This window comes from Pelodiscus sinensis, chromosome 1 (genome assembly GCF_049634645.1).
Source record: "Pelodiscus sinensis isolate JC-2024 chromosome 1, ASM4963464v1, whole genome shotgun sequence".
Lineage (NCBI taxonomy): Eukaryota > Metazoa > Chordata > Testudines > Trionychidae > Pelodiscus > Pelodiscus sinensis.
This window is the reverse complement of record NC_134711.1, coordinates 231,287,079-231,313,637: the sequence shown is the minus strand read 5'-3', so window position 1 is coordinate 231,313,637 and position 26,559 is coordinate 231,287,079. Positions and strand designations below refer to the sequence as shown.

The following is a 26,559-nucleotide window of genomic DNA, read 5'->3' as shown; positions in this document are numbered from 1 at the left end:
GAGGCTGAATCCTGAGGTGCACTGCAAGAACCTCCTGGCAAGCTGTTACCCTGACCTGGACTGCAGCACATTCTAGTCAAAGTCCTTCACACTCAGTGCTTTGGAAACTTACCCCGGTGTTATGCCAGGCAAGTACAATTACCATTTTGCATCTCAGTGAGCTGAAGAGTCACAGGTGAACTATGCTGGCCTCGTGCAATAGATGACACAGTACCAGCTAGGGATGTAATAGTGTAGTCAATCAACCAATAAGCAAAAGCGTATAGGTTAGCACTATATACCAGAGCTACTCAACATGCGCCCCGCAGTGCGGTTTGGATTTACGCGGGGCTCAACCTGTGGCCCGCAGGTGGGAGGCAAAACAAAAACGTAGTCAATAGAATGGTCTCCTGTTGATATGCATTTTAGCAGTTAAATTCCTGGACTGTCATTGCTCATTAAAAGTGCTGTCATATGGGTGGAAATCGGGTAGCTATTCCATTTTATTAATATCAGCAGAACTGACTTAAATGGGCCTGTGTGTTGTGTAGGAAGTGCCAGGAGCACCAGGGCATTGTGGGAAGTGCTTTGTATTCATGCCCGTCAGTGTGAAAGAAGCTATTTGCATTTATATATATTTGCATGTATATGCAACCACACTTAAGTTGCAGCCCTTGGAATGTGCCATGAGTATCATTGTGGCCCTTGGGGCTTCCAAAGTTGAGTAGCCCTGCAATAGACTATATGCATTTCCCTCTCCCCTCCCCATGACCAGTACATTTTTTAGCAGGCTGGCCAGCAGCCCAGCTCAGTTCTGTCTCATGCCAGGTCCAGGACTTTCCCCCTGTGCGGCTCTGCATTTAAAGTGTATTGGGAGCCAGGTGGGCAGGCAGCCCAGCTCAGTTCTGGTTCACACTGGGTCTGGGAGCTCAGACCGCCACCCACCCCCTCAGACAGGGGCTGCTACCACCTCACACTGCTGCCTCTTTATCAGCAGTACAAGGCGACAAGCCACCAGTCTGCAAGAGAAGCTGGTTTTAAACTGGCTCCCCTTGCAGACTAGCTCCCACCAGGCATCTCGTGCTGCTGCTGGCCTCGCCCCCGGGTACTATAGAATAGTCGACTAACCAATAAGAATTAATGAGGTTACTCAACTATTCGATTAACCTGTATTTAACATCCCTAGTATCTGCAGGCCTCTTTAGCACCATTTTGACTTCACGACTTTTGAATACAGAAAAATAAGGACATTCAGTGTTATGGTTCTATAGTAGCCAAAGTGACAAGAGAGTGGATATACAACATTCAAAATGTGAGCCTATGATGCAAACATATCTCTCTGTGGTATTTTATTCTTCTTCCTGTCGGAATGTAAATCCAGATATAGGTTGTTTTTTCCCATAATTCAGGGCTGAGGTGCACTGAGACTAATGGTGGGTATTGGCAAAATATACAAAGCCTCAGCTGAAGTAAGCACATGGAACACTGAATATGTTTATCTAGCCTGCAAAGCTGAGCTGGAAATGTCACGAGCAGATCCACAAGACTGAAAATGCATCTGGCTGTGGGAGAGGATAGGCCATGCTGCAAAACCATCCTCTCTTGTGGTGTTTTGGCACATTCATCTCCAGCCGCAAGTAGAACAAGGAAATGTGAGGGTATGAGAAGGAAAAAAGTTAGCCAAGCTGTTGGGCTCCCAGGGCCAGCTCCTTCAGTGGTGGGAGTGTACATGAGGGATGAAGGAGGCAAGCAGGGGAAGTCCCCTCCCCCAATAATCCTGCCTAGAGCAGGGGGCTGGACTTGATGACCTTCTGAGGTCTCTTCCAGTTCTATGATTCTATGATAATCAGCTGGCTTGTGTAAACGGGGGGGAGGGGGAGGGGGGAACTGCTATTTATTTCTATGTTACTCAGCTCTGGAGCACGGTGGCACAGTCTGGTCATATTCAAGCCACACACAAATCTGATACTGAACTCAGCCAGTCTTGTAGGGTCATCACAGTTACTTTGAAACAAAATTCCAAAGTATGGTTATGCTGTCTCAGAAGGTTGCTCCACTGTCAGTGAGGTGGGAAGCCTTCATAAACTAATAGTCACAAACACAGGTGAAGGATCCAAGACATCCGTTGTATGGTCACTGTGACGAAGCTCTCCCTAGGTGCTATGAAAATATGCTTATAAATATGAATATGCATAACTGGATAATGCTTTATGCAAAATATATATTTATTCAATGTTTGTCTCGCTCTAATCTGTGTCAACAATGGAATAGCATTAGATTCATCTAATTGGTCCCACAGGGCTGTGATTTGTTCCTTGGGTATTTGATTTGACCCTTTGTATAGTTTAAAGTACAACACATTGATCTTAATACTGATCTCACAGCAGTTTTACACTTGTGCAATTTCATTGATTTTAGTCAAGTAATTCATGATTTGCGCTGATGAATCAAGCCCATGATATGTAACAGTGATACATGAAATTGGTAGATGCTTTAAGAAAGATTCCAGTATTTTTACTGGTGTGTTGTCAAATCACTTCCAGGAACCAAAGCAAGAATTAGTCAAATGATTTATGGAAAATTCATTTACAGTGCCAAGAGTACACTAGTTCTCCAAAATGTTTTCATAGTAAAGATAAAAAAACATGATATATTTGTCTATGAATCTCTAGCTACCCGGCTTCTGCTGCCTAAATAAAATGGAATTCTCCACCATATTTACTGCATCTATTACACTGATGTAGAGTTCTTTGTTTCTGTTGGAACACACACATAAGAAAATAATATCCCAAGCAGAACATGAACCAACAAAACCCAAGATTTCTGTGGACAAGCAGAATAAGCAGACACGAAAATAATTCCTCTTGTCATGATGACTGTATTTGACAGTTGAAATAAATCTTGTGCTTTTTCAGTTTGAGAGAAGATAAGGGTAAGCCATGCAAACAAATAATACCTTTTCCATTGCTGGAACTGTTCTTCTGGGAACTAGCATGCTTAAGTTATTTTTATTATTATTTCCTTAATGATAAGATAATAGTTGTTACAAGGACTAGGAACAACTCCTTTCCTCTTCCTCCTCACATAACCAGGAGACAGACCAGAGATACACAGACACATTCATGACGTTACAAAAAGCTCTCCAACCACAGAATAACAGCGCACCTTTTTTTCTGTACATATTTGTTTATACAAAAAACCCACCACATTTACAGTTTAACCAAATCACACAAACTCAGAAGAGAGAAAGTAACTAGTATCCACCTTCTTAGAAAATAATCCAATGGACTTGAGTTATTTTGCCTTTTTTTCATTAACGGTATAAGCTGGATGAAAACTTCTCAGTGGATTGGTGAAGACTAAAGCAGGTTTGCCCAGTTACAATTTGGCAATAACATATCCATTATCAGCTTTCCACTTCCAGCATTTGTGCATGCATAATCCCCCCAAAATCAAGCAGGTCAGGGCGACTGGAATTATTGCAATGTGCCACAGGGAACTGGATGCTGTAAAAATCCAGAGAAAAATGTTATCTATTTCTTAAAAATACAATTGCATGAATTCAGAAAAGCCTCCCAAGAAAATCAGTGTCTGATCCTACAACCCTTTCTCACATGAATATTCCCGTTGGTTTTAATGAGGTTTACCTCTTGGATAAGAAGGGAAAGAATAGTGTAGAATGAGGAATGCAGGATGAGAATCTTAAATGACTATGAACCAAAGTGAGTGAAGCTGAAATTTGTACTAAAGTAAGTTGGGCTGATTTCCAAGAATAAATATTTTCCAATGGAAAACTATAATGCAGCTCCTTTGGGATTATGCCATTTATTCACATAGGAGCCAAAAACTAGCAGAAAGATCTGTCTCCATCCATGTAATTTACTTCACATTTGTAATACCTAGGTACCTAAATAACTCATGGAAGCTGTGAGTAGTATAACAAAACAACCAAATCACAGTAGACATGAATGAGTTGTAACTATGATGAAAGTGGTAAATGTTACTATGCCTTTTCTGTTCCAAGTGAGCAAGCTTTAGTCACTCACCAACATCATGTACCAAAAAAAATCAGTATTATATCATACTGTTTTCATAACTGTTTCTTCGTCATATGTCTCATAGTCTTTGACATCACAACACAGTTGCACTAAGAGCTAGCCTCCACAGAAACTTAAACCACAATCATGAAGCCAGTAGTAATTCTCACCATTTGTTATTTCAGAGCCATTCTGTGTGTGACAAAGGGACATTAAGGGTATCCACCAATTCTGCCATTCTGCTTATTTGAGGCACTGAGTGAAATCCTGGCTTTCTGAAGTAAATGGGAGTTTGTCATTGTCTTCATTTATCTTTAAAAAACTTAGGATCTATCCAGCAACGGGATCTCTCGCATGCACACTATTAAACCTGGGCAGAATGTCACTGAAATCTTGTGGAGGCAGTTTTTATACAAACAGTGGCCATGCCTTTCATGCTAGAGATACACCAAAACACTGTCCAGAGCAGCGAGCACATGGTAAATGAGGAAGCCATTATGTGCTGAGCAATAACTCAAACACAGCCGTAGGTGTGGCTTAGTTGGATTTCACAGAAAGTAACAAATACAGTGTGCTTTCCCATCTAGCATGCAGTTAAGATAAATACCTCCTTGCTTGACCCGTGTTGGCAGTACTTGGCGTCCGTAACTATTCTGGGCTTCACACTTAAGATCTGTATAAAAATCTATTTCTTTGACTGGATCAAAAATCAGTGGCACCTCAATGTAGTTCTCATCATTTTCTATCATTTCCCTGCAACAAAAACAACGCAAGTATCATTCTTTTATTCCTGATTTTTCTAGAATATAATAATTTCTGTGATTTTGATGCATTCAGTTATCTGAATGTAATATTACAAGTCTGGAAAAATCTTTTGAATATTGATTTATTTCCAAAGTCACTATGGGATCCATTATAAACCACACTGCTCACATTACAGTGCATTCATGGCATCCATTTTGTTTAGTCTGGTTGTTTAGTGGTCTGATATTTCAGTACTTTCTACCTCTTTTTTCCATGTATAAAGTCTTCTAGGAAAAACAGGATAGATAAAAATCTGAATTTCTTATTAAACTAAACACAAGCAGGATATTTTTAAAAGGCTTACAGATCTTCTCTGTGCATTATAAAAATAGCAAAACAGATGGTTTTCCTCTGCAGGTCATTCTCATATTTGACATCACAGACCGAATTTCTGAGACTTAAGGGTATATCTAGACTATAGAACTTTTCCGAGACACTGAAAGTACTCCGGAAAAGCTTTGCTGTGTCCAAGGAATGAGTCCACTTTTCCAAAAAAAGTGTCGGAAAAGCAGACGCGTTTTGTCGGCATCCCTGTAAACCTTATTTTATAAGGAAGAAGGGATGTTCTGAAAGAGTTTTCTTCCAACATTTGACCCTGTGTAGACAAGCCAAATGTTGGAAAAGCCTCTTTTGGAAGAAAAGCGGAAAACGATATGTGGTTTGCAATTTGCGTATCTTTTTCCGACTTTTCTTTGTATTGTAGACCAGTGTTTCTCAACTAGTGGTACAAGTACCCTTAGGGGTACTCGAGAGAAGTCTGGGGGGTACTTCAACACAACTGAAATTTGGAGAAAACTGAATTTTTGTTTTAAGTTTTACAGCACTTTATTATTTTTGTACTTTTTACACCCAAAAATTTCACCGCCCATCCGGCTATGATTCAGTTGTTAAACAAATGTGTTGCAATGGTAGAAAAAAGATTGTGTGTCTGGGTACTGTAGGTACTTATATATATATATTTTTAAAGGGGGTACTTTATTAAAAAAAAAAAAGGTTGAGAAACACTGGTGTAGACATAGCCTAGCTCTTGGTGTCACTGGGATAGTAATTGAGGAGGACCCAGTCCTGCTATCAATTCTTGGACACCAGTCCAGCTGTGACCACTAGGCCAGACTGCTTATACCCCTATTTCTGAAGGAAATTCACCTCTGTAAAGAGGTGTATTTGCCACTAAAATCCCACTTAATTGTCAATTTTGAGGTGTTAAGAAGGATATAAGAGATACATAAACTTTGTGCTGACCCGTTCCACGCCAATGAACTTCACTCCCTGCTAGAATGACCCCTTTTCCTGTCATAATCATCTCAAACTCATACAATATTAACATGATACCATAGCCACAATTTTCTTTTAAAGCCTATAGAAATCCCACCTCTCCCTTAACTCATTTTCTGTCACACAGCCATTGTTATAAAGGCTTGATTATTTGGGCAGGTGAATAACTTTATAGATGTGAAGTTTCACTGGAGTCAATTGGACTAGGTGTGTCAAAAAGTTACGCGCTTTGCTTGTACGTTTGTAAGATCAGGGCTTAAATAATGAAGTTGCATAAACTCATGGATTTTATGCAGAAACTAATAGTTGTGGTGGTTTTGATTTAGTTAAATTTGGTGGTGGTTTTTTTTTTTCCTCTGCCGTTTTCAGTAGAACATTTCCCACTTCACTCCTTGGCATTCATAGCATGGAATCACTCTCTCACATTTCTGGAAAACACCTAAATAAAGAGTGTGACATTTCTTTAATACTTACAGACGCTCTCCCTCTGTAACTCTGCCCTCTTTGTAAATTATATCAATGTAAGTGTCATTTGCTAGCCACATCACAGCCGTGTGAAAATGTTTACTTGGTCCAATAAATACTTTACATGGAAGGATCAGTTTGGAGTCTGTTTTAAAAAAAGAAATAAGAAAAAAAAAGACATTCATAGATTCATTAACACACACTCTTTCACATACTGAAAACTTTGAAAGTGCTGGTAAACTTTCTACATAAAAAAGTAAAGAATTTATGTCTGCTTAGCTTCGCCTCTGCTTCTTGGTAGCTATTCCCATTATTCAGAGACTAATTCATTATCTGATTTTTTCATACATTAGCTGGAAATATTTGTTGTAACCACATTACTCAGAAGACAAGTCCACAGTCCAGTGACAGGAAGCTTTGACACACTGCAGTTACTGTGCATCATGGGAATGATTTACAGTTCAAGAAAAACCTGACTAGTAAGCAGTGCACCATTATTCACAGCTGGACTGTGGGCTTGAAGCAAGCCTGTTAAAACCAGACATCAAATACCAAAAGGGCTCTCCAGAGACAGGCAAACCCACAGTGCAAAGCTTAGCACCTTTTCAAGAAGAATTGTAATATGGACTTAGCACAATCTTAACCAGGATGCACCTACCTTATATTGAAAATATAGAATCCAATCAAACACCTAATTTAAGCATTTACACTTGTGCTGAGTGAGTGCAAAGTGGATATAAAATGCTAACCCTGAGGTAGACAAGGGAAGAATTCAGATTTGGAATTAGTTTTAGGCAACAGAAGGCTCAAGGCAGTGAATCATCAAACTCTCAGCACACAGCCATGTATAATATAAATATATGCCCATTAAAATATATGCTGGACTTATTGGGAGGGAAGGTAAAGGAAAGGGGCTTAAAGTTCCTTTTATAAAATAATCTATATGAAAATGTCAGTGAGACCATACCAGTCTGCTCTGTAATTAGTGACCAGAGAGGCAGAGAAGTTACATTTCAAACACAGAGGCAAGGAAATAATTTCTTCTCCCAGAAAGCCACCAGGGCCACTCAAGGCTACTACATCCTCTAGACCCTTTTTTACAGAATATAGCACAGGCAACGTTACTGATGGAAAAGCTAAACTGATCTAGCATCCTAAGCATCCTGACATTGCTTTATTAACTATTCAAACGTCTGGTCATTTTTCTGTAGTAACTTCTATTGGAAAACAACTTGTGATACTTCTGAGAAAACAAATGGAAATCACCGTAAGGCAGATCCTCAGCTGGTTTAAATCAAAGTCAATACTGAGTACTATCAGAGCTGAGTTGCTTTTAGAAATAAGTGAATCATTATTGGCCTTACCAAGAGCAGCTAATGTAGTCTTCTGGTCAGGATATACAATCTCTGGACTGAATCTCTTTTCTTGGTCTGCCAAGATTGAGAGAACAATAGCTATGGGTGAGTGCAATAGGCAATCTAATCAACTTACAACAACCACAAAATGAAGTGAGCCATTTAGTATCGCTTGTGTTCCACCGGAAAGCATTCTGTGATACCATTCCCAATGCACAATTATGGTTTCCTGGGAAGGGACACAAGTTAGGGAACATTGTTACAGGATGTGCTTAGACTCCAGTCTTGATGCCAAAAGTACTAGAATGTGGTGGGAAGCTTCAAAGGGAGATGTGACTAAGTGGGGAATTCCTGCCAGATTAGGTGGCCCCACTGATAGAGTCCACTCTAATGAGCAATTAGTTTCAAGCTCCCAGCACATCTCCTGCCAAACTCAGAAGAGCACAGAATGAAAAAGGCATGGGATGTGAGCAGAGGCGCAAACGTTTGAGGAGACATCAGGTCAAGCATGAGCCTCAGCATCCAAATAAACCCCTTAGCATCATATATACTCCTCTTTACACTTTGCTCCTGCTATTAAGGAGCTGTAATCGCAAAGCCCTGACACTCCATTATCATTCATGCACTGTTTCCTCTGCACAACTTTTGCCACGTCCTTTCAGCACAGTGCTTATATGCACCACGCAGGTTATCAGAACATACAGTATGGCAACTACTGAAGAATTGCGTCTATGCAGATTACCCAGACCACTCTTCATAGGATCAGTGAGGGATTAAATTGCAGACCACAGTCTGACAGGGACTAGTCAAGCAAGGAAGGGTGGAAGGGTTTGAGCCATGTGCAGGGTCAACAGAACAAATGCAGAGCTTTGTCTTTTGATCTTTGCAAATTCTGAACAATGTAAGTGGAACACGCCTGCCCTCTGTTGTCTGGACTGTGTAAGGACATAGCACTAAATGAAAAATCTTGGAGGGGTAGCCGTGTTAGTCTATCATTTCAAAAACAATGAGTAGTTCTGTGGCGCCTTAGAGACTAAGGATCATGGGGTTTCGAAACCCACTTCTTCAGATGAGCTGGGGTGGAAATACCTTGCATTCTGTTAGGGTACGTCTAGACTACATGCCTCTGTCACCAGAGGCATGTAGATTAGGCTACCCAACACAGTAAAATGAAGCGGCAATTTAAATAATCGCCACTTCATTTAAATTGACATGGCTGCCGCGCTGAGCGCGATAGTCTGGACGCTCCCCTACCGACATCAAAGGTATTTGTCGACCACCCAGGTAAACTTCATCCCAGGAGGTTTACCTGGGTGGTCGACAAATACCTTTGATGTCGACACCCACGCATCCAGACTATCACGCTGAGCCGACAAACAGCTGATCAGCTGTTTGTCGGCTCAGCGCGGCAGCCATGTAAATTTAAATGAAGCGGCGATTATTTAAATCACCGCTTCATTTTACTGTGTCGGGTAGCCTAATCTACATGCCTCTGGCGACAGAGGCATGTAGTCTAGACGTACCCTTATTTTCACTCCTACTCATCTGATGAAGTGAGTTTTACCCCAAAAAGCTCATGATCTTATATATTTGTTAGTCTCTAAGGTGACACTAAACTAAAGACTGCCCTCATGCATGTTTAGTGAAGCAGGCAAGGTGATTTGTACCATTTTACAGAAGAGAAAATGAGCTTAATTAATAGGGAATGGTGGGAAAAGACATTTAACTAAATATTACATTTCCTAAGCCCTGTGAAGACATTTGCATGGACTCTTGTGACAAATTGTAATGATGGGCACTTTTAACATATGGTTCTATGCTCCAGAAATGTGCTGCTTAATCCCAGTGCTAGCTCAACTGCAAGCCAGACAAACAGCTGAGCTGAGCAGTGCCTAGGTTTTTTGTGAAACTGTTTTGGACCATTATTAAAACAAGCAGCATGCATGCTGCTTCAATATCTCAGTTTCCCGGACAGCTAACCAACAGCCACAGTGAAATATGTAAATGTAGTTCCCTTCTGTACATTGTATTGGCAAAGACCATTCTGGCCAAATGTTTTGTTAAGTACTGCACCATCTCAAGCAGGAAGTATTTACCCAAAGTCTGTAGCTGAATAGTTCTGGTGATGTTATACTGTGCACCTCCATAGGTAAAAGCCATTTCACAGGTGTAATAGCCAGAATCTCTTGATGACACTGAGTTGATCAAGAGAAAGCTGGTGTTTTTCAAGCTTTTGAATTTTGTATTGTCTTTATCCACAGGCATAGAATCCTAGAGAAATAAGAGCAATCACATGGTAAAAATAGGTGAAGTTATAATGAGCCCCTGGATTTGATTTTTGGTGGAAACTTTGGGGGTAATTATTCTCTTATCTAAGATTTTATATCACATTTAGGATGTATCTGACCATCTCTGTTTCACCATCTGTAACACTTGTGCTCCTTTAGAGGTGAGAATTGCAAAGCTGAATTCATCAGTAATTGTAAAACACTTTGTGATCCACCAATGTGAGGCCCTCCCTCTGTGAAGGGTGATGTATAGTTATAATTAACATTATTTTCAAATGTTATTTTAGACTATGCATGTTGGCTAAAGGGAATACATAATGAACTTCTTTTCACAATCTCCTTTCATAAAATCCTGTAGGAGATACAAAACCATCTTAGCAATCATACCATCTTCCCATGCACCATATTATTTTCCCTTGCCACTTCACCCAAGATCTGACATTTTCCAAGATGTTATCACTGATGCGCTGTTGAACTTTGCTAGCTACCAGTGTGTTCTCTTCCACTCTGAACAGACCTATTTTTCCTGTCTGCCATGTTATTAATCATGCTGTACAAGTTGAACCTCTCTAGTTGGGCACCCTCAGGACTGACCCGTGTTAAACCAGAGAATTTGCTGAACCACAAGAGGTCAGTATTGTCTAGCAGCATTACCAACACTTCCACTGCTTACTGGGCTCTTAGAAGACATGTAAATTAGAGCTAAAGAACAGCACAAAAGACTTAGAGCCAGGACTGGCAGCTGTAAACAAGCTTTATGGGACCCTGGGACTCATGATAAGTGGACATCCAGCTAACTAAAATCATGCCAGACCACAGATGTTGCTGGTCCAGAGAGTGCCAGACTAGACTGGTTCAATCCATGTTACTGAACTTTATGTTTCCTAGGCAAGTAAACTGTAGCATGTTTCTCAGATGAAAGCTGGACAAAAAGACTTTACTATTATGATTTCAACCTCAGTAAAAACAACGCCTTGTAAAACCAACCTAATCACCCACGTGCTTTATTTACTGTACAAGTAGTTACTGCCAAGTTTCAAACTGTGCAGAATGGACTCCTGGGTGAAATGATTATCGCCATTGACTTGAGGCATTAAAACAAGAAGGTGGTAAATAAGTAATGCATTTTGCATAAGCTCAACATGCAACTAGCAAGCCAAAGAGACTTCTCACATAAAAGAAGACAGTGAGAAGTGGGGTTAGGGCCTGAGTTAGGCAAACTCTGAAACAGCTCAGGATGTTCCACCTTGTGCCGTAAATACAGGAATAAGCCGCAATGGTCAGACATTTTACAAAGAAGTCTTAATTGCTGGATCCATATTTCCCTCCTTGCTAGCTGTAAAGGGATGAGGTAGGAGATCTTAATAAAATTATTTGGAATAAAAATGGAAGCTAAAGGTCGAGAGGGATAACTTAAGTCCACTTCTGTGCCTCATCATCACTCAGTTAAATAATCTTTTAAATGGCCATTTTAATAATTATCCAAGTCTTTGTTTCCTTTTCATTCTCTCATCTCCTTGTCTTTTTTCCTTTGTGTCTCTCTTTGCCAACCCATTCCACAATGCCTCCATCTTTCCTCCAAACTCACATCTCCAGGAAGTCCACATAATATACATCCTTCTCTTAGAATGTTCACCAAAATATCTATGGAACTAACAAAATATGCCGACCTTCCCTGAGCATTTATTCACTTGTAGTATTTCTTCCCCAGCCTTTGCTTGTATATTTTCTATTCAGGCCCCAGTCCTGCAGCTATTCATGGATTCATCTACAGTTCAGAATTTATAGGGTGTTAGAATATATATTCCCTGAGACAGAGTCCTTGTCTGTAAAGCACTGTGCTGTGGGGCAATACATGCATCAAATCCTAAAGCAAAACAAGAGGGCCTGTAAAAAAAGGCAGTTTCATATCTTGAAGTTTAAAACAAAACCCACCTCTGAGGTAGAAATACCGATTTTATAAAAATACTCAGAACAGTGTGTCCTGTTTTCTCAAAGGAGAATCAAGTGAGATTTTTGTTCTAAAGAAAAGGAAGAGCTTGGCTAAAAACTAAGGGTATGTCTGTGCTGTTATAGAACACCTGTGGCCCTGAGTCTCAGAGCCTGGGTAGCTAACTCAGGATTGCTGGGCTTGGGCTGCAGGGTTGAAAAATAGAAATCTAGGCATTTGGGTTTGTGTTGGAGCCTGGGCTCTGAGACCCTCACCCCTTGCAGGTCTCCAGACCAAGTTCCAGCTGAAGCCCGAACATCTACTCTGCTATATTTAGTCCTGCAGCCAAGCCCCACAAACCTGAATGAAATAGAAGCAGCAAAGGGGTGGGGGGAAAGGAGTACTTCAAAGTGGCAGTGGTGCTGTGCAGTGCTGCCACTTTGAAACCCCAAGGCGGCAGCTGCACAGCTGATCCTGGGATCATCTGTGTGGCAGGCTGTCCCTATAAAATGCCACCTCTGCAGGTATTCAAAGGGGCAGCCCTGGAGCCCAGGGTCAGCTGGGGATTCCCAGTTGATCCCAACTCCCCAGTTGATCCCAAGTCCTGGGGAAATGCCGGGGGGAGCCCGGGGTCAGCTGGGGTGTCCCCAGCTGATCCTGGGCTCCCCTCCTGCCCCTTTGAATCACAAGGAGGCAGCAGTTTCAAAGGGAGAGCAGCTGCTCTTGTACATTTCAAAGGAGGAATGCGGAAATGCTTATCGACTAATCGACGGAAATTCCGTCGACTAGTCAATTAACCGCATTTTTACATTCTCAGTAAATACCGGGAAGGGTGAGGAGCCATGTGGGCACAAGAATAGATGGATATAAAATAGCCATGAACAGATTCAGGCTAGAAATTAGAAGGCTGCTAACCATCAGAAAGATGTGATTCTGGATTAGTAGAAGTTATGGGGGCAAACAACTGCATCAGAGTGAAAATAGAGCTGGACAAATGTATAAGTGTGATTGTAAATCAGGGTTTCTTGTGATAGTAAAGGCAGGGCTTGGCAGCCCTAAGGGCCCCATCTAATTCATGTTTGATGTTTCTAAGAGTTCATGATTCAGGGCTTCAGTCAGTCACCTGCAAAGGTTAACAGGGAATGATCCTTTTCTTCCTCCCTCCCCCTCTTATGTATTCTGGGGACTATTTTTTCTGTCTCCTTCCTCTGAAGCCTGAGAGGGTCCCACAGCTAGAGATGGGCACTGGACAGGGTGGGTTGGTGCCCTGAGGTGGTTCTAAGTATTCTCTCTCTCGGGCACTTAGCTCACTGGTTCATGCTCATATGCTCAATGAGGAAGAATTCAACCCCTTCCCCGTTCAGATTAGGAAGAACCTTGATTGACTGATTGATCAATTGATTGATTTTTTGCCTTCCTCAGCAGTACATCCTTGCCAGGATTATCTGGGAATATCTCTTAGTAGATCAATTTTCTGACACAGGAGTCTTGGGCATTGGGTACCCCTGTTTCCATCTGTTCTCTGCCTGTGACACATCATCATCTAATCTCCCATGAACTTCAATACTTTAGTCTAATTTCAAGTGTTGGGTTTATTGCCCAGTTGCTGAGTGGTAGAGGTGATTTGTGATACACAAGTCAGGCTACATGATTCTATGGTCCCTCTGGCATTAAGCTCCATGTCTCTGACTCTTTAGAAGGGGTAAAAGTTCTACCTTGTACCATTTTAGCTCCAAGTCTGTTTCCTTTTGTATGAAATCCCCCAGATCAGGACAAACAAGTTTTCCAGAAGTAAACGTGAAGAGAATTTGAGGATAGGAAATCTCGTGGGCAGCAGTTTTCTGAATAACTGTCAGGTGAATGGAGATATCAACACAGTAGGAGGAATTCCTGCAAGCATATGAAGCACAGATGTTAACAACTGTGCCCCCACATACAAGGGGAGAAATGTCATGCATTCAGTGCTTATACAGGGTGCCTGATTGAAAGTCCTAGACACCAAAGTCCTCAGCTAAGCTATAGAACCAACACAGCATGGGCAGTGCACGCTCTCTCATATTGTCAATCTGACGTGACTCAGCTCTGAGGTGACAGATATCACTCTAACTTCCATACTCCTTTGCTTTTTAGCCTCTATTCCAATGTCATAAGTAATCCTGTCAAAATACAGGTAACAGTCTCATTTCTCTTCATACTGACCATAGGTCATTCATCCAGAACTCCAAGGTCTAACTTTACCTATTATTTATTTCCACTGGGCCAGACAGATTGCATTGCATTTTGGTGGCATAGTGATTGCTGGGATAGTTTAAACATGTTATGTCTTTCTTGTCATCAACAAGTTAAGGTTACATTCTGGGAACACCTCAGTCAGCACAAAGGCAGGGTTGTCAATGCTTACAGTAGGGGACTGATGGTCAGGACAGCTAGGTTCTAATCTCTACTGGTGACCTTGAACAGGTCAGTTAACTTCTTTGTACCCTGCTTTCTCCCAGGCTATGTCTACACTACAATGATCTCTCAGAACAAGGTACAGAAATTGTGCTCCGCAATTTGCGTACCTTTTTCTGATAGTTTTTTCAGAAGAAGCTTTTCCGAAATTTGGGCCAAATTGTCTACACTGGGCCAAATTTCGAAAAAGTCTCCTCTTTCGGAAGAACCCTTCTTCCTCATGGGAGGAGGAAAACAGGGCTTCTGAAAGAGCGCGTCTGCTCTTCCACAAAAAAAAGCAGAAGCGTAGACACATTCCCTGAACCTCCGGTATCCCTCTGGTACACCTCTGGTATCCCGGAAAAACCCTGTAGTATGGATATAGCCTGAGTAGCCAGTTTCTGGTAAGTCTTAGTCAACACTAGGTCATGAGCAGGGATTCGGGGAAGTTACTGGTATTGGAAGAATGAATGCTTTTTGGCAGTGGGTATTTATTTTAGAGTTCAAGCTTTTTCTTTTGAACGCTGAATTTGTTGTGTTCACTGAGGTCATCTTTCCTGGTTAATCCTGCCTTGCAGGCAAAAAAGAGTGTATTCTGCTAGACAACAGCAGCTCTGATGTGAACTGTGCTTCTGCTCCCATTCACTTCAATAAGTGCTCAATGGTACATTGCAGGTGTTGGTGCCTATCAGTGGCAGTCTAAGAAAGGAATATGAAATCTGAGACCGAGCAAGCATTAAAAACATGGCTGCTGCTGTTTTATCATTAACAGGCATTTATAGGGTGACAAGTGTACACAGTGCTTTACAAAGCCTAGAAAGATGCCGTCCCTGCATTAAAGTATTTATAGTATATAGTACCTCCTTCCCATTTGACCCAAGGGGGCTTTTGTTTATGTACATTTTAAAACAGGGGACTTTCCATACATCCTACATCAATTGGATAGATTGACTGACATTCTCTGTGTCCATCCCGATGGAATTGTTCACTTTAGGTCCTAGTTTTACATCCCATGTAACAATTTCATAGTGGTGGTTAGCTTCCAACTCAGAAGATTGAACAAAAGAGCTATTTGCCTATTGCTGTTTTAAGCAGATAAATTGCTTCAGGATAAAATATCTGTTAAGGTGTTCTGTAAGTTCACAGCTCCAGCAAATTTACCTGTGAGACCCTAATATTGCAAAACACTTAAATGTACTTGCCATAACTTTATGCATAGGGATTAGTATCATTGATGAAAAAAAAATTCCAGATCTGCTTGCAAGACTGGGACCCATTCTTTTGCAATGTTCAGGCTCTTACATTCACCCACTGCTGTTTGTTGCAGCATGCATAACTGCTAATATTGTTGTGTCATTATAGTGTTGCCCATATAGCTATAAGCCATAATAAATGCTAATCAATATGAGATTGCCAGTCAGTAGCAAAATAATTGCTAATCAGGGGGAGGTGGAGAGCTGTAATAGTCTGCAAATACCCTCATTTCACAGAGCACTGAAATATATGATAAATTCCTTAACTATTTGCAAGAGTAAAATTATGTTTGCTTGTTTGTGCTCCGCTGCTCCTTTATAAAGACAGCTTCAAATATTTACATTTATTTCTGTCTGTTTCTGATATTATAAATCTCAAAAATATCACGTTTGCTTCATAGTGGAGTTGCTGAATGGAGGATACGAGAACTGACTCAGGACAGTGGTAGATGTAGCCTCGAAGAGCAAGAAAGAATCTAGGTTCAGCCTATTGTGATGTCATTATCCCTCCTCTCTGTTCAGGTGTGTCCACACCTCAGGGCTTAACTTGAAATAAGCGACGCAAAATGAGCTACATTAATTGTGTAGCTTATTTCAAAATGGGAGCATCTACACGTCACTTATTTTGAAATAGAGCACTCTTCCTCCGATTCCCCTTACTCCTTGTACAATGAGGGTTACAGGAGTCGGAGTGAGAAGTCCTCCAGCTTGACAGTATTTTGATATTATTTCGAAATAACAGTCTGTGTCTACACAGCAGGCAAAGTTATTTCAAAATAACACTAGTTATTTCAAAATAATGTTGCTGTGTAGACGTACCCTTCCAGTCATTCAAGCAGAACCATTAGATTCTGAATCCTTCCTGGAACCTGCAAGCTTAAGTTTGTAAAACTTCCATATGTGACTGTTGGCAAGGGCTAGATTCAAAAAGGGACTTAGGCACTGGGACGATGAGCATCACCAAGCCTAACTTTTAGGTGCCTAGAAGTCACTGGGATTCAAACACCCAAGGTCAGCCTTCAGGCTTCCTGTACAATGACCGGAAAGCAATAGATGCTCACGAACAGGATTTACTAGCATGCTAGGCAGCTCTCTGCCTAAAGATGGACAGTGGGAGATGCTGAGCAGAGGTGTGCGTTCTAAGTCCTGCCCCTCTCAGGGAGTTCAGTGACTAAATCCGGCTTGAAGGGAGGCACCTTTCTTTGCTTGGTTTTCTCATATGTGAACCATTTCTTGGAGGTAGGGAGTTTTTTGCAAGAAGACCTGGAGCAGGAGGGTGGAGAAGCAGCTGGCTGCCTAAGACCTTGTGTGCTTTGATCTTCCCTGAAGGTTGGGAAAGTCACAGCTCAAGTTTCAGACTAGTTTGATGTAATTATACTAATCTAGCCGTCTGTCCAGTCCTTTAAGAGGACTGCAAAATCCTGCAAAATCAAGATGATCAAGGCTTAATATTTTAACATAAATCAGAGCAGGAAAAATAGGGGAAATAATTCTGAATTATACAGTATAATCAAGAACACAAATATATATTTACTGCATAAACTTTACTACAGGCTAGTGGCCTGATCCAAAGTCCACTAAAGATAGTGGGAGTCTTTCATGCGCTTCACTGAGCTTTGGATCAAGCCAATACGTCTTGTAGGCACAACCCACTATTGGAGTGGAGTGGATTTTTATTCAAACACCTACCTTCGACTGCAAATATATTGTCCCGAGTCCTCTAATGATGCTGGTAAAAACCAAAGAGCATCGCCTTGTGCCCAAATCCTTGGTTCCTCATCTCCTCCTGAGGTCATCATTTTTGAATCATTTTTAGACCATGTCAGGTTATATGGATGGCTGGAAAAGTCTAAGTGTTTGTATTTGAAGGAAGGGCATTTCAGGATCACAGGTTCTCCTCTCAGTGCAAAGTAGTGTTTGAAATGCATGATGTGATCCTGGCAATTTTCTACATAAAGCAGAGAAATTGTGTCACAACGGTTCCATTAGAGTCTCATTTTAAAACAAAATCATTGAAATAGGAAAACAAGTGCTCTAATTCAAATTTTTTATACGAATTTTGCCATTACCTGTGCTTTCTACCCGCTGGATTCTGAAGGCAGAGACATCCATTTTGTATGTACAGATAACCAGCAGGAGCATAGTCATCTTCCAGAAGAAACAAGAAAGAGAAAAGTGGGGAACAGCATCTTGAAGCCTGCAGGTGAGACAATCACATTTATAACAACACGCACAAGATAACATAAGTGCCCTGCATCACTTCACATTGTATAACACATTTCAACGGCTACCTGCTCTTGTGCTCTCTCTTTTTGTCCCCTTGTTGCACCGAGCCTTCATAAAATCATCTGGGATGATTTAGTTGAGATTGGTTCTGCTTTGTGTAGGGGGCTGGAATCGATGACCTTATGATTCCAGCCCTATGATTCTAACACAAGTGTTCTAGTACAGTTTTGGAGATAGTGGTCATTGAGCTGTGTGGACTAACGAGAACAACAACATAGCAGCTTTTCATTATATGAAATGTCTTTTGAAATCCAGACCCGTTGCAGGGTACATTTCAATTGAGACTGAATCCTAGCTTCAAGGATGGATTTAGACTGGTTCTCAAATATCTCTGGCTATATCCATTGACAAGTAGAAATAAGTGCCCCACACAGTTACACAGAAACCATTCTGCAGAGCATCTGAAAATGCAAAAGTCCCAAAATCAGATTGTTTTAAACCATAGGCTTCATCAGACTCAAGTGACATACAGTTCATTGGCACCCTGGGACAAAGCAGTGAACATGATGTTTGAGCAAACACTGGTAAGAAAAGATGGTTCATGATGAGCCTCTGTCATCCTAGCAAGTGGACAATGATGATGTACGATGACTTCCTAGCTAATTAATGCCAATGGGAAAGTTGACAGGACTGTGTGCCATGTTATGCAGGTGGATGATAGCTGTGTGTATCTTTTTAGAGTCTTGCATTACTCCCATCACTGTAATCTCTCATAAGAGCCTGTTAATAGAAAGACAGGAAAAACTTAAAAAACAACCAATAGTCTAGTAGCACTTTAAAGACTAACAAAACATGTAGATGGCATCATGAGCTTTCATGGGCTAAACCCACAAGTTTTGTGGGTTATGCCCACAAAAGCTCATGATGCCATCTACATGTTTTGTTAGTCTTTAAAGTGCTACTAGACTATTGGTTGTTTTTTAAGTTTTTCCTGTTACAGACTAACTCGGCTACCCCTCTGAAGAATAGAAAGACAGTACTTCCAAAAACAAAAATCCTGATTAAAAGTAATGCTGAAGGAGGAAGGGGAGGGTAAATACTAAAAACCAAGCCACTTTGCAAAAATGGATGTTATTGGGATGGCAGTGGAGAGAAAAATATTCAACATCTTTTGAATGGCAGAACATTTCCTGTTAATACCTTAGGTCTATTTGGGAGGATCCTCTCCGCCGAGAACAGTGCTAGCAGGTCTCAACACACTGAGTACAGGTAAAAATGGCATGTCAAGGGGAACAGCTATGGTTAGTCTACACTGCAATGAAAGACCTGCAGTGCGGCTGCTGCAAGACAAGTAACTGTATAATGTACACATCTAACTTCATGAGTCCCCACAAATCATGAATTAGTGAGGCTCCTCTGGCACAAGGCAAAGGGAAGAAGGGAGTAATGGTCAGTTTAGTGTTAACTGAAGAGGCAAAGAGGAAAAGTCTCTTAGGGGTAAGTGAAATATGAATAAAAGACTTTCTTTAAGAGATTAGAAGTGTCCAAGAGCTTACATTTGGTATATTTGGGATTCGGGTTACTTTGATCCAGTCCACCCTTAGTAAGCAGTAATCGCTAACTTACACTGGTTCGACAAACAGAAACATTGACTTGTCCCTTCACTGTGAAAGAGGAATGGTCAAATGCTGCATATACTGTAAGAACATAAGAACGGCCATACTGGGTCAGACCAAAGGTCCATCCAGCCCAGTATCCTGTCTGCCAACAGTGGCCAACGCTAGATGCCCCAGAGGGAGTGAACACACAAGGTAATCCTCATGTGATCCCTCTCCTGTCATCCATTTCCAGACAAACAGATGCTAGGGACACAATTCCTATCCATCCTGGCTAATTGCAATTGATGGACCTAACCTCCTTGAATTTATCTAGCTCTTTTTTGAACCCTGTTAAAGTCCTGGTTGTCACAACCTCCTCTGGCAAGGAGTTCCACAGGTCGACTGTGTGCTGTATGAAAAAAAAAGTCTTTTTGATTGTTTTAAACCTGCTCTACTTATTAATTTCATTTGGTGACCCTTAGTTCTTATATTATGGGAACAAGTAAATAACTTTTCCTTATTCATTTTTTCCACACCAATCATGATTTTATAGATCTCTAGCATATCCCCCTTTAATCTTCTCTTTTCTAAGATGAAAAGTCCAAGTCTTTTTAATCTCTCTTCAGATGGGACCCGTTCCAAGCCCCACTCATTTTTGTTGCCTTTCTCTGAACATAGAAAACAATTGCATCTCCCTAGCAGTCACTACAGTAGATAGCTAAAACTCAGCCAAATGGAAGTCTGAGGAGATCAATATTCAGAATGTAAAGCTTCAAATCCAGTTGCTTGGCTAGCACACTTGATATCAAAATTGTGCACATACTTAGACTCATTTGTCACCAGAAAAATCCCATATGGTGAATGAGCTTAGCCAGAATTCCAACAAAGTTCTGCTGCTTATGCCCCATATCCATGCAAATACAGTTTCACTCACTTGTTGTTGCTCCCAGACAACCTACTATTATCTCTGTGAGGACCAAGGAAGGGATTCATTCAAATTCTCATATTGAATGGTGGCTATATCACTGAAGTGGTCTCTCTTCCTGCAACTTGGCCCTCCAGCCAGGACACACTTTAGTCCAATCTTTGCAGGGTTTCAAAGAGTCGACTTTAAGACTTTAAGGTCAGATGGGACCATCAAGATTATATTGTCTGACCTTCTATACAGTGCAGGCCACAGAACCTCACCCACCCACTCTTGTCACATGCCCCTAAACTCTGGTTGAGTTAACGAAGTCCTCAAATCATGGTTTAAAATCTTGAAGGCACAGAGAATCCTCTATTTACCCTAGCTCAAAGCAAATGACCCATGCCCCTCCCTGCAGTGAAAGATGAAAAACCTTCAGGATCTCAGCCAACGTGACCTGGGGAAAACTCCTTCCCAACTCCAATATGATCATCAATTAGACTCTAGATATGTGGTCAAGACCCACTTGACAAGACACCTGGGAACAAATTCTCAGAACTGACTCAGAGCCCACCCTATCTAATGCCCCAACTCTGGCTGTTGGGAGAGATTTGCCGGTAGCAGTCACAGATGGTCATATGCCATTGTGGGCCATCTTATCATACCGCCCCTTCCATACACTCATTAAGCTCAATCTTAAAAGAAATTAGGTTTTGTTTGAACTCACTACTTCTCTCTGCTGACTTGTGGCACGAGAAGGTCTGGCTGGACTATCACATAGAGACAGCTGCTTTGCTAGTCTTTTCATTTCATAAGATCGATACAACCAGCCACCGAGTCTGGCAGCCCCTACAGCTTTGATAGAATCACTCACAGCAAACATGCCAATGATGAGTCAGCATTTTAGGGGGCTTCATTTGGGACATACAACTTTGCTGCCGAATCACATGCACATCCAAGTTTCAGTGCGTTCATTGTGTGTGCCCATAGGTTTTCAGCATGACAATTATCGTTGGTGCATTCAGGTTATTGGGAGCAAAACTCACATACAAAGTTTCACTCCCATAAGGAGAAACTACTTTAATTGTCTGAGCCAGACACACAGAAAAAAACAATTTAAACTAGAATGGATATGATCCACTGCCACTCACTGGTCACCATACATGCTGACTTAGCAAGGGCATGGTGTAGTTTCTCTATACATATATACCAATACTAGGGAACTGTTTCTCATCTCACACTAGTTTTAAATTGGTGAAATTCCATTGATTTCAACGGGGTTCCTCTTGATTAACTGTGTACACACAATATAGAATAGACACATACTATATATATTACATGTACACACACACACACACACACACACACAGTATACAATCCACCGCCATTCTAGGTTTAAATAAAAATATGCTATACACACACACACACACACACACACACACACACACACACAATATATATATATATAGACTAAGATTCTTCTAATGTTGCCAATCTGTTTATTCAGACTTTATCCTTTTTGCTAGCTCAGTTTAGGTAACAACTGTTGGTTTGACAGTAACACTGCATTCTGAAGATAGGGCTATTTGCCTTCTTGACAGAGTTAACAAAAACAAAACACTGTAACTGAAAAGAAATACTGTATTATTGCAAACATCGCTTAATATCTCCCCTGCTTTTTTGGAAGGGGCAGGGGAGTTCTTGAATTAGCAGTTCCTAAGATACACATGACATCCTAGAGTAAGGTTTTCTCTCTTTCCTTTTAATTATTTGCCCAATGAAAATACTTTGCTGCTTTGTTCACCTATTTAAGTTCCCTCTATTTTGCTGTCCAGCAGCTTCCACAAACCAGTAGACAACTTGTTTCTTTTTTTGCTTCTCATTTACTTACCTCTGATTCTGCATTCTTTTGCCCAGTGGCTTCTCTTGTAGAGCTGTAAGCAAAGCTTTCATGTAGCATTGGAAGGGTCCTAGTAGATGGCTTTATATGCCACTCAACACACAACGGAAATGCTTTCACATTGGGCAATCAGCTTTGTGTCAAAACCAAATGCTTTTTGGACACACCTTTCTCATTCAAATGAATGAGAATGAGAGAAAGGGGGTGGGGAAAAAAGGGGAGATTTCCCAAACAGGGGAAATGACTGCTACTAAATATGTTTCTACGTTTCCCTTTTTGTGACGAACAATAATTTACTTATGTCCTGTTTATGGTGAGTTCAGCTGGTAGTTTTATATACTAATTTACCACAAAAAATACACAATGTATTTAACAACCAAAGTCTATGATTTTTTTCTCCTTTGTCTTCAGTCAGTTTTGAAACAGAACCCAAATGGACATTCCTCCATGCTCTTGAGTTTTTTTGCTTTTTGTGATATTTGAAATTTGTGAATAAAAAAATGGGTCATTTTTTTTAAATTTTGCCTATTTAGTCTATAACATTGACAGTAGGTTTTGTTTGTCACACTTCATACTAAAGTTCTATTTATAAATGGCATATATGGGTTAAATGAGGAATATGTAAAGCCAACGGATGGTGGTCAGCAGCAGGAGGGACTAAGCCTGGTACCCTAGAGGTTAAAGCCATGTGCCTCTCCAGCATGAGCTAAAAGCCAGCTGCCTCTCAGCTAAGGTCTCAGGCTTCCTTTCTTAGTGGCCTCAGTGCCTGCAGGTTACAAACAGATTTCATAAGCATGTTCCAGACATGGGTTATAAGCAGGGCTCGACAAATCATGGTGAGTAGATTTTAGCCAGTCACCCCGTTCACCAGTGGCACACACATGCGCAATGCAGGTCTTGCGCATGCGCAGTGCGGGTCTGGCGAGCAGATTTCACCGCCGTTTGTCAAGCCCTGGTTATAAGTACATCAGATGAAGATATTATAGAGGATTATAAGGTATGTTGATATTATTCCAGGCCTCCTAACAGGTCCAGTTCTGTTCCAAACCTTGATGCCTAGGATACCACAATACAAATAATAAATAAATATCAGACCACAATTAACTATTTAATACAATTATTTATAAACTCTTTAAAAATCAGTTATAAATTAAACCTTAGTATAAATTGTGACCATTTTATTTAACCATTCTCAGTGAAGTGTACATTTTCAAATGCAAGACCTTAAAGTCTTGATGAACAACTATGAATTTGACCTACAACCTTGTAAACAGCGTAGGAAAAACACCTTTGGTGAAATCTTTCCTCCACTGGCTGTCCTTAATTACAGGGGGGAATTACTGCTCCCGTGGATAGAGGACTTACTTCTGAAGGCCTCACAGCTAGACTTCGCTGCATAATTCATGCAGCCCTGTTAGTCTGGTCTAGCTGAAACAAAAGACAGGACTATGCAGCACTTTAAAGACTAACAAGATGGTTTATTAGGTGATGAGCTTTCGTGGGCCAGACCCACTTCCTCAGATCAATCTGTGGAAGAAAATTGGCACAACCATATATACCAAAGTGATACAATCAAAAAAAAGTGAACACATATAAAATTGACTAATCAGATTTAAGAACAGAGGAGTGATGAGGAGGGAAGGTTAGTGTCTGTGAGATGACGACATTAGGGGTGATGATAACATTCCCCAATTATTCTTCATATCTACTGGCTTTATGGACCCTTTGCATCACTTTTTAAAGCAGAGAACCTGACCCTATAAATTACAGAGTTATGAAAGGTGGGGGAAAAAAGTATTAGATCATAGCCCATCCTTTGCCAGTGCAGCACATAGGTTCTCTATCAAAATGCTATAAAATAGATGGAATTTTAAAGTAGGTCAAAGTTTAGGGTTATATTATATGACCATCTTCCCTCACATAAACTACAGGTAAGAGTCTTTTCTTGAAATCTAATAGGAGGATTTTACCCAGTTTTCACCAAGTTTTGAAAGAACTCAATAAGAAAAGATAGTTGATCTCAACATAAAGGTTGAGTCTGCTGAATGGCATAGATACATTAATTCCATTTAGTGAAAATACACACACAGGAATGGGGTTGCCCCCACAAATTGTATATTACTTAGATACAGTTTCAAGAAAATCATCAGGTTCAATCAGCCAGCCCCATTCTGAACTTGGAGAAATCCTACTCTAATATTCCAAGAATAGACCCATATTGTTCTGCAGGAACATGGTCATATAATATAGACCCAAATTTTGACCATCTATAAATAGTTATAGCTATTATAATAGTTAACTATAATAGTTATTTATTTTTATAGCACCCAGACAAACTATGTACTGCACTGGCAAAGGATGGACTACACTTTGTTTCCTTCTTTCATAGTTCCTTTCCCTAAAGGTCAGTGGAGAATGACTGACTGAACTCATGCTGTTATCATGAAGCAATAAGGTCAAATGTGAAATCTGTAAAGGCTAAAAGTCCTGCTTAACATAGCTCAGGAGGAAATGAAAGATAAACCAAGTGTTTTTGGCAGCCTGATGCTCTGAAAGCCATGCCATTTTGTGATGAGCTGTTACCGATAGCACCATCTAAAAACAGAAATTTATGCAATCCTGATTTACATTCATAAACCATATTAAGGAAGCTGTTGTAATTTTGTGGTTTGGTTATATATGAAATTTATTTTACAGAAACCAAAATGCCAGAACTCGTCTGTGCAATTCCTGGTTCAGATATAAGAATAAGAGTTTATTTATTTCCCATGTTGCTCTCTCTCCACTTCTCAGCAAAATTTCTAGTTTTCCCCTCTCTGGTCAGTGTGCAGTTGTGCCTCTTTTAATAACGCTATTACATTAAGAAGGATTTTTTTTCCTTCGCTAGAACTTCAGACTCTACCAAGCAACAACACTGAGTACTAAGTAGCATTCATGAAGTTCTTTATGTCTGAGACTCTCAAAGTGTTTACAAAGTAGAAATGTATCATTGTCCCCAGTTTACAGATGGAAAAATTGAAGTGCAGGCATGAGGGAGATTGAGCCACAATTGAATAAGTGGCAGTCAGAAACAGAATCCATTTCTCCTGCCTCTCAGTTACATGTCTTCCCCACTGGTTCTAAGATTAGTGCTGAATGAATCCGCAAGGAACTCCATTCAGATGGACATTTCTATTTATTATGCCATTCAAGTGTCAAATGCAATCTATTTTGCTGAGACAACCTCATGTGATCAAATACAAAGCAGAATTTCCTTGACTAGAAAAGCCATTGATGAATCTGGCAAGATATAAAGTAGTAAATACATGCAAAGTAAATCAGGGCACAGCAAAAATGTTTATTTATTGTTTTTGGCAACACAATTATTTAGTGTATTATTGTGTCACTGGTGGTCCACAGAAGACAGAGGGAAGAGACTTGTCAGCTGGCAAGAGAAACTGAAGAAATGGGGGAGACACACAAAATACAGAGCAAAAGCAGATAATGTGATTAGATGTACTGAACTAACGAAGGCTATGCATACATAAATACGTGCCTAGTATTGCTTTGCAACATTGCCACAGAGAGTATGTGATCATGACTAGGGAAGAAACATTGTACCATGTGATCATGCACAGAGGGAGATGAGTGATGAGACAGATGGTTAAGATCTTGGTTAAGATGTGGAGCATATTTGGTGAACAGAGTGATGGCTCAGTAACGTGAGGCACCGCTACATTACTGTTTTAAGCTTTGCCTTTTCTGTGTGAAATAGCAAGTGTGCCTGGAGTGGGGTGTCCCCCTCACTGCTGGTCTGGCACCTCCACCTGGTCACTGCAGAGATTAGCTCAAGGCCATATCTACTGTTTGCATGCCATCATCTTGCCACTGGAGTGCTGCTCTTCTCTTTCCAAGCCACATGGTTTTCTCCTTTGTGACCAAGCACTCCGGCTACATCACTCAGCGTTTTCCTTTCCAGGGTCAAAGGTCCAACAGGGCCTATTCCACAGTCCTGTTTCTGGGCTCAGTTCTCATTGAGTTCAAGCCCCTTCCCAGGATTTTGACTATTTTGCCTGTGGCCAGTGGATGGGACCTGGGCCTGCCCAGTACTCAGGGTGCCAACCCAGGAACCC

General features: G+C 40.8%; 1 protein-coding gene across 2 annotated transcripts; it reads right to left on the bottom strand.

Annotated features, from left to right (window-relative positions):
* Nucleotides 1-1,242: 1,242 nt before the first annotated feature.
* On the bottom strand, nucleotides 1,243-22,568 carry IL1R2 (interleukin 1 receptor type 2). Of its 2 annotated transcripts, none has more exons than XM_075917282.1 (9): nucleotides 22,439-22,568; nucleotides 17,886-18,013; nucleotides 17,506-17,764; nucleotides 13,849-14,023; nucleotides 10,012-10,186; nucleotides 7,925-8,014; nucleotides 6,570-6,705; nucleotides 4,624-4,769; nucleotides 1,243-3,485 (listed from the first exon to the last, which is right to left on the bottom strand). In XM_075917282.1, the coding sequence occupies exons 1-9, from the start codon at nucleotides 22,498-22,500 to the stop codon at nucleotides 3,358-3,360; spliced, it is 1,299 nt and encodes a 432-aa protein (XP_075773397.1). In that variant the 5' UTR covers nucleotides 22,501-22,568; the 3' UTR covers nucleotides 1,243-3,357. The 2 variants fall into 2 exon arrangements, with proteins under 2 accessions (XP_075773397.1, XP_006133252.2); XM_006133190.4 differs by having other exon boundaries at nucleotides 1,247-3,485; nucleotides 7,925-7,990.
* Between the last annotated feature and the right edge of the window lie 3,991 nt (nucleotides 22,569-26,559).

Excerpts from the sequence above, each read along its gene's own strand:
- IL1R2 (XM_075917282.1), bottom strand. The coding sequence starts at position 22,500 with ATGAAAGCTTTGCTTACAGCTCTACAAGAGAAGCCACTGGGCAAAAGA. Across the intron at positions 17,765-17,885 it reads CCAGCGGGTAGAAAGCACAG|AAAATTGCCAGGATCACATC; the intron begins GTAATGGCAAAA and ends TGCTTTATGTAG. Across the intron at positions 4,770-6,569 it reads GTTACAGAGGGAGAGCGTCT|GGAAATGATAGAAAATGATG; the intron begins GTAAGTATTAAA and ends TTTTTGTTGCAG.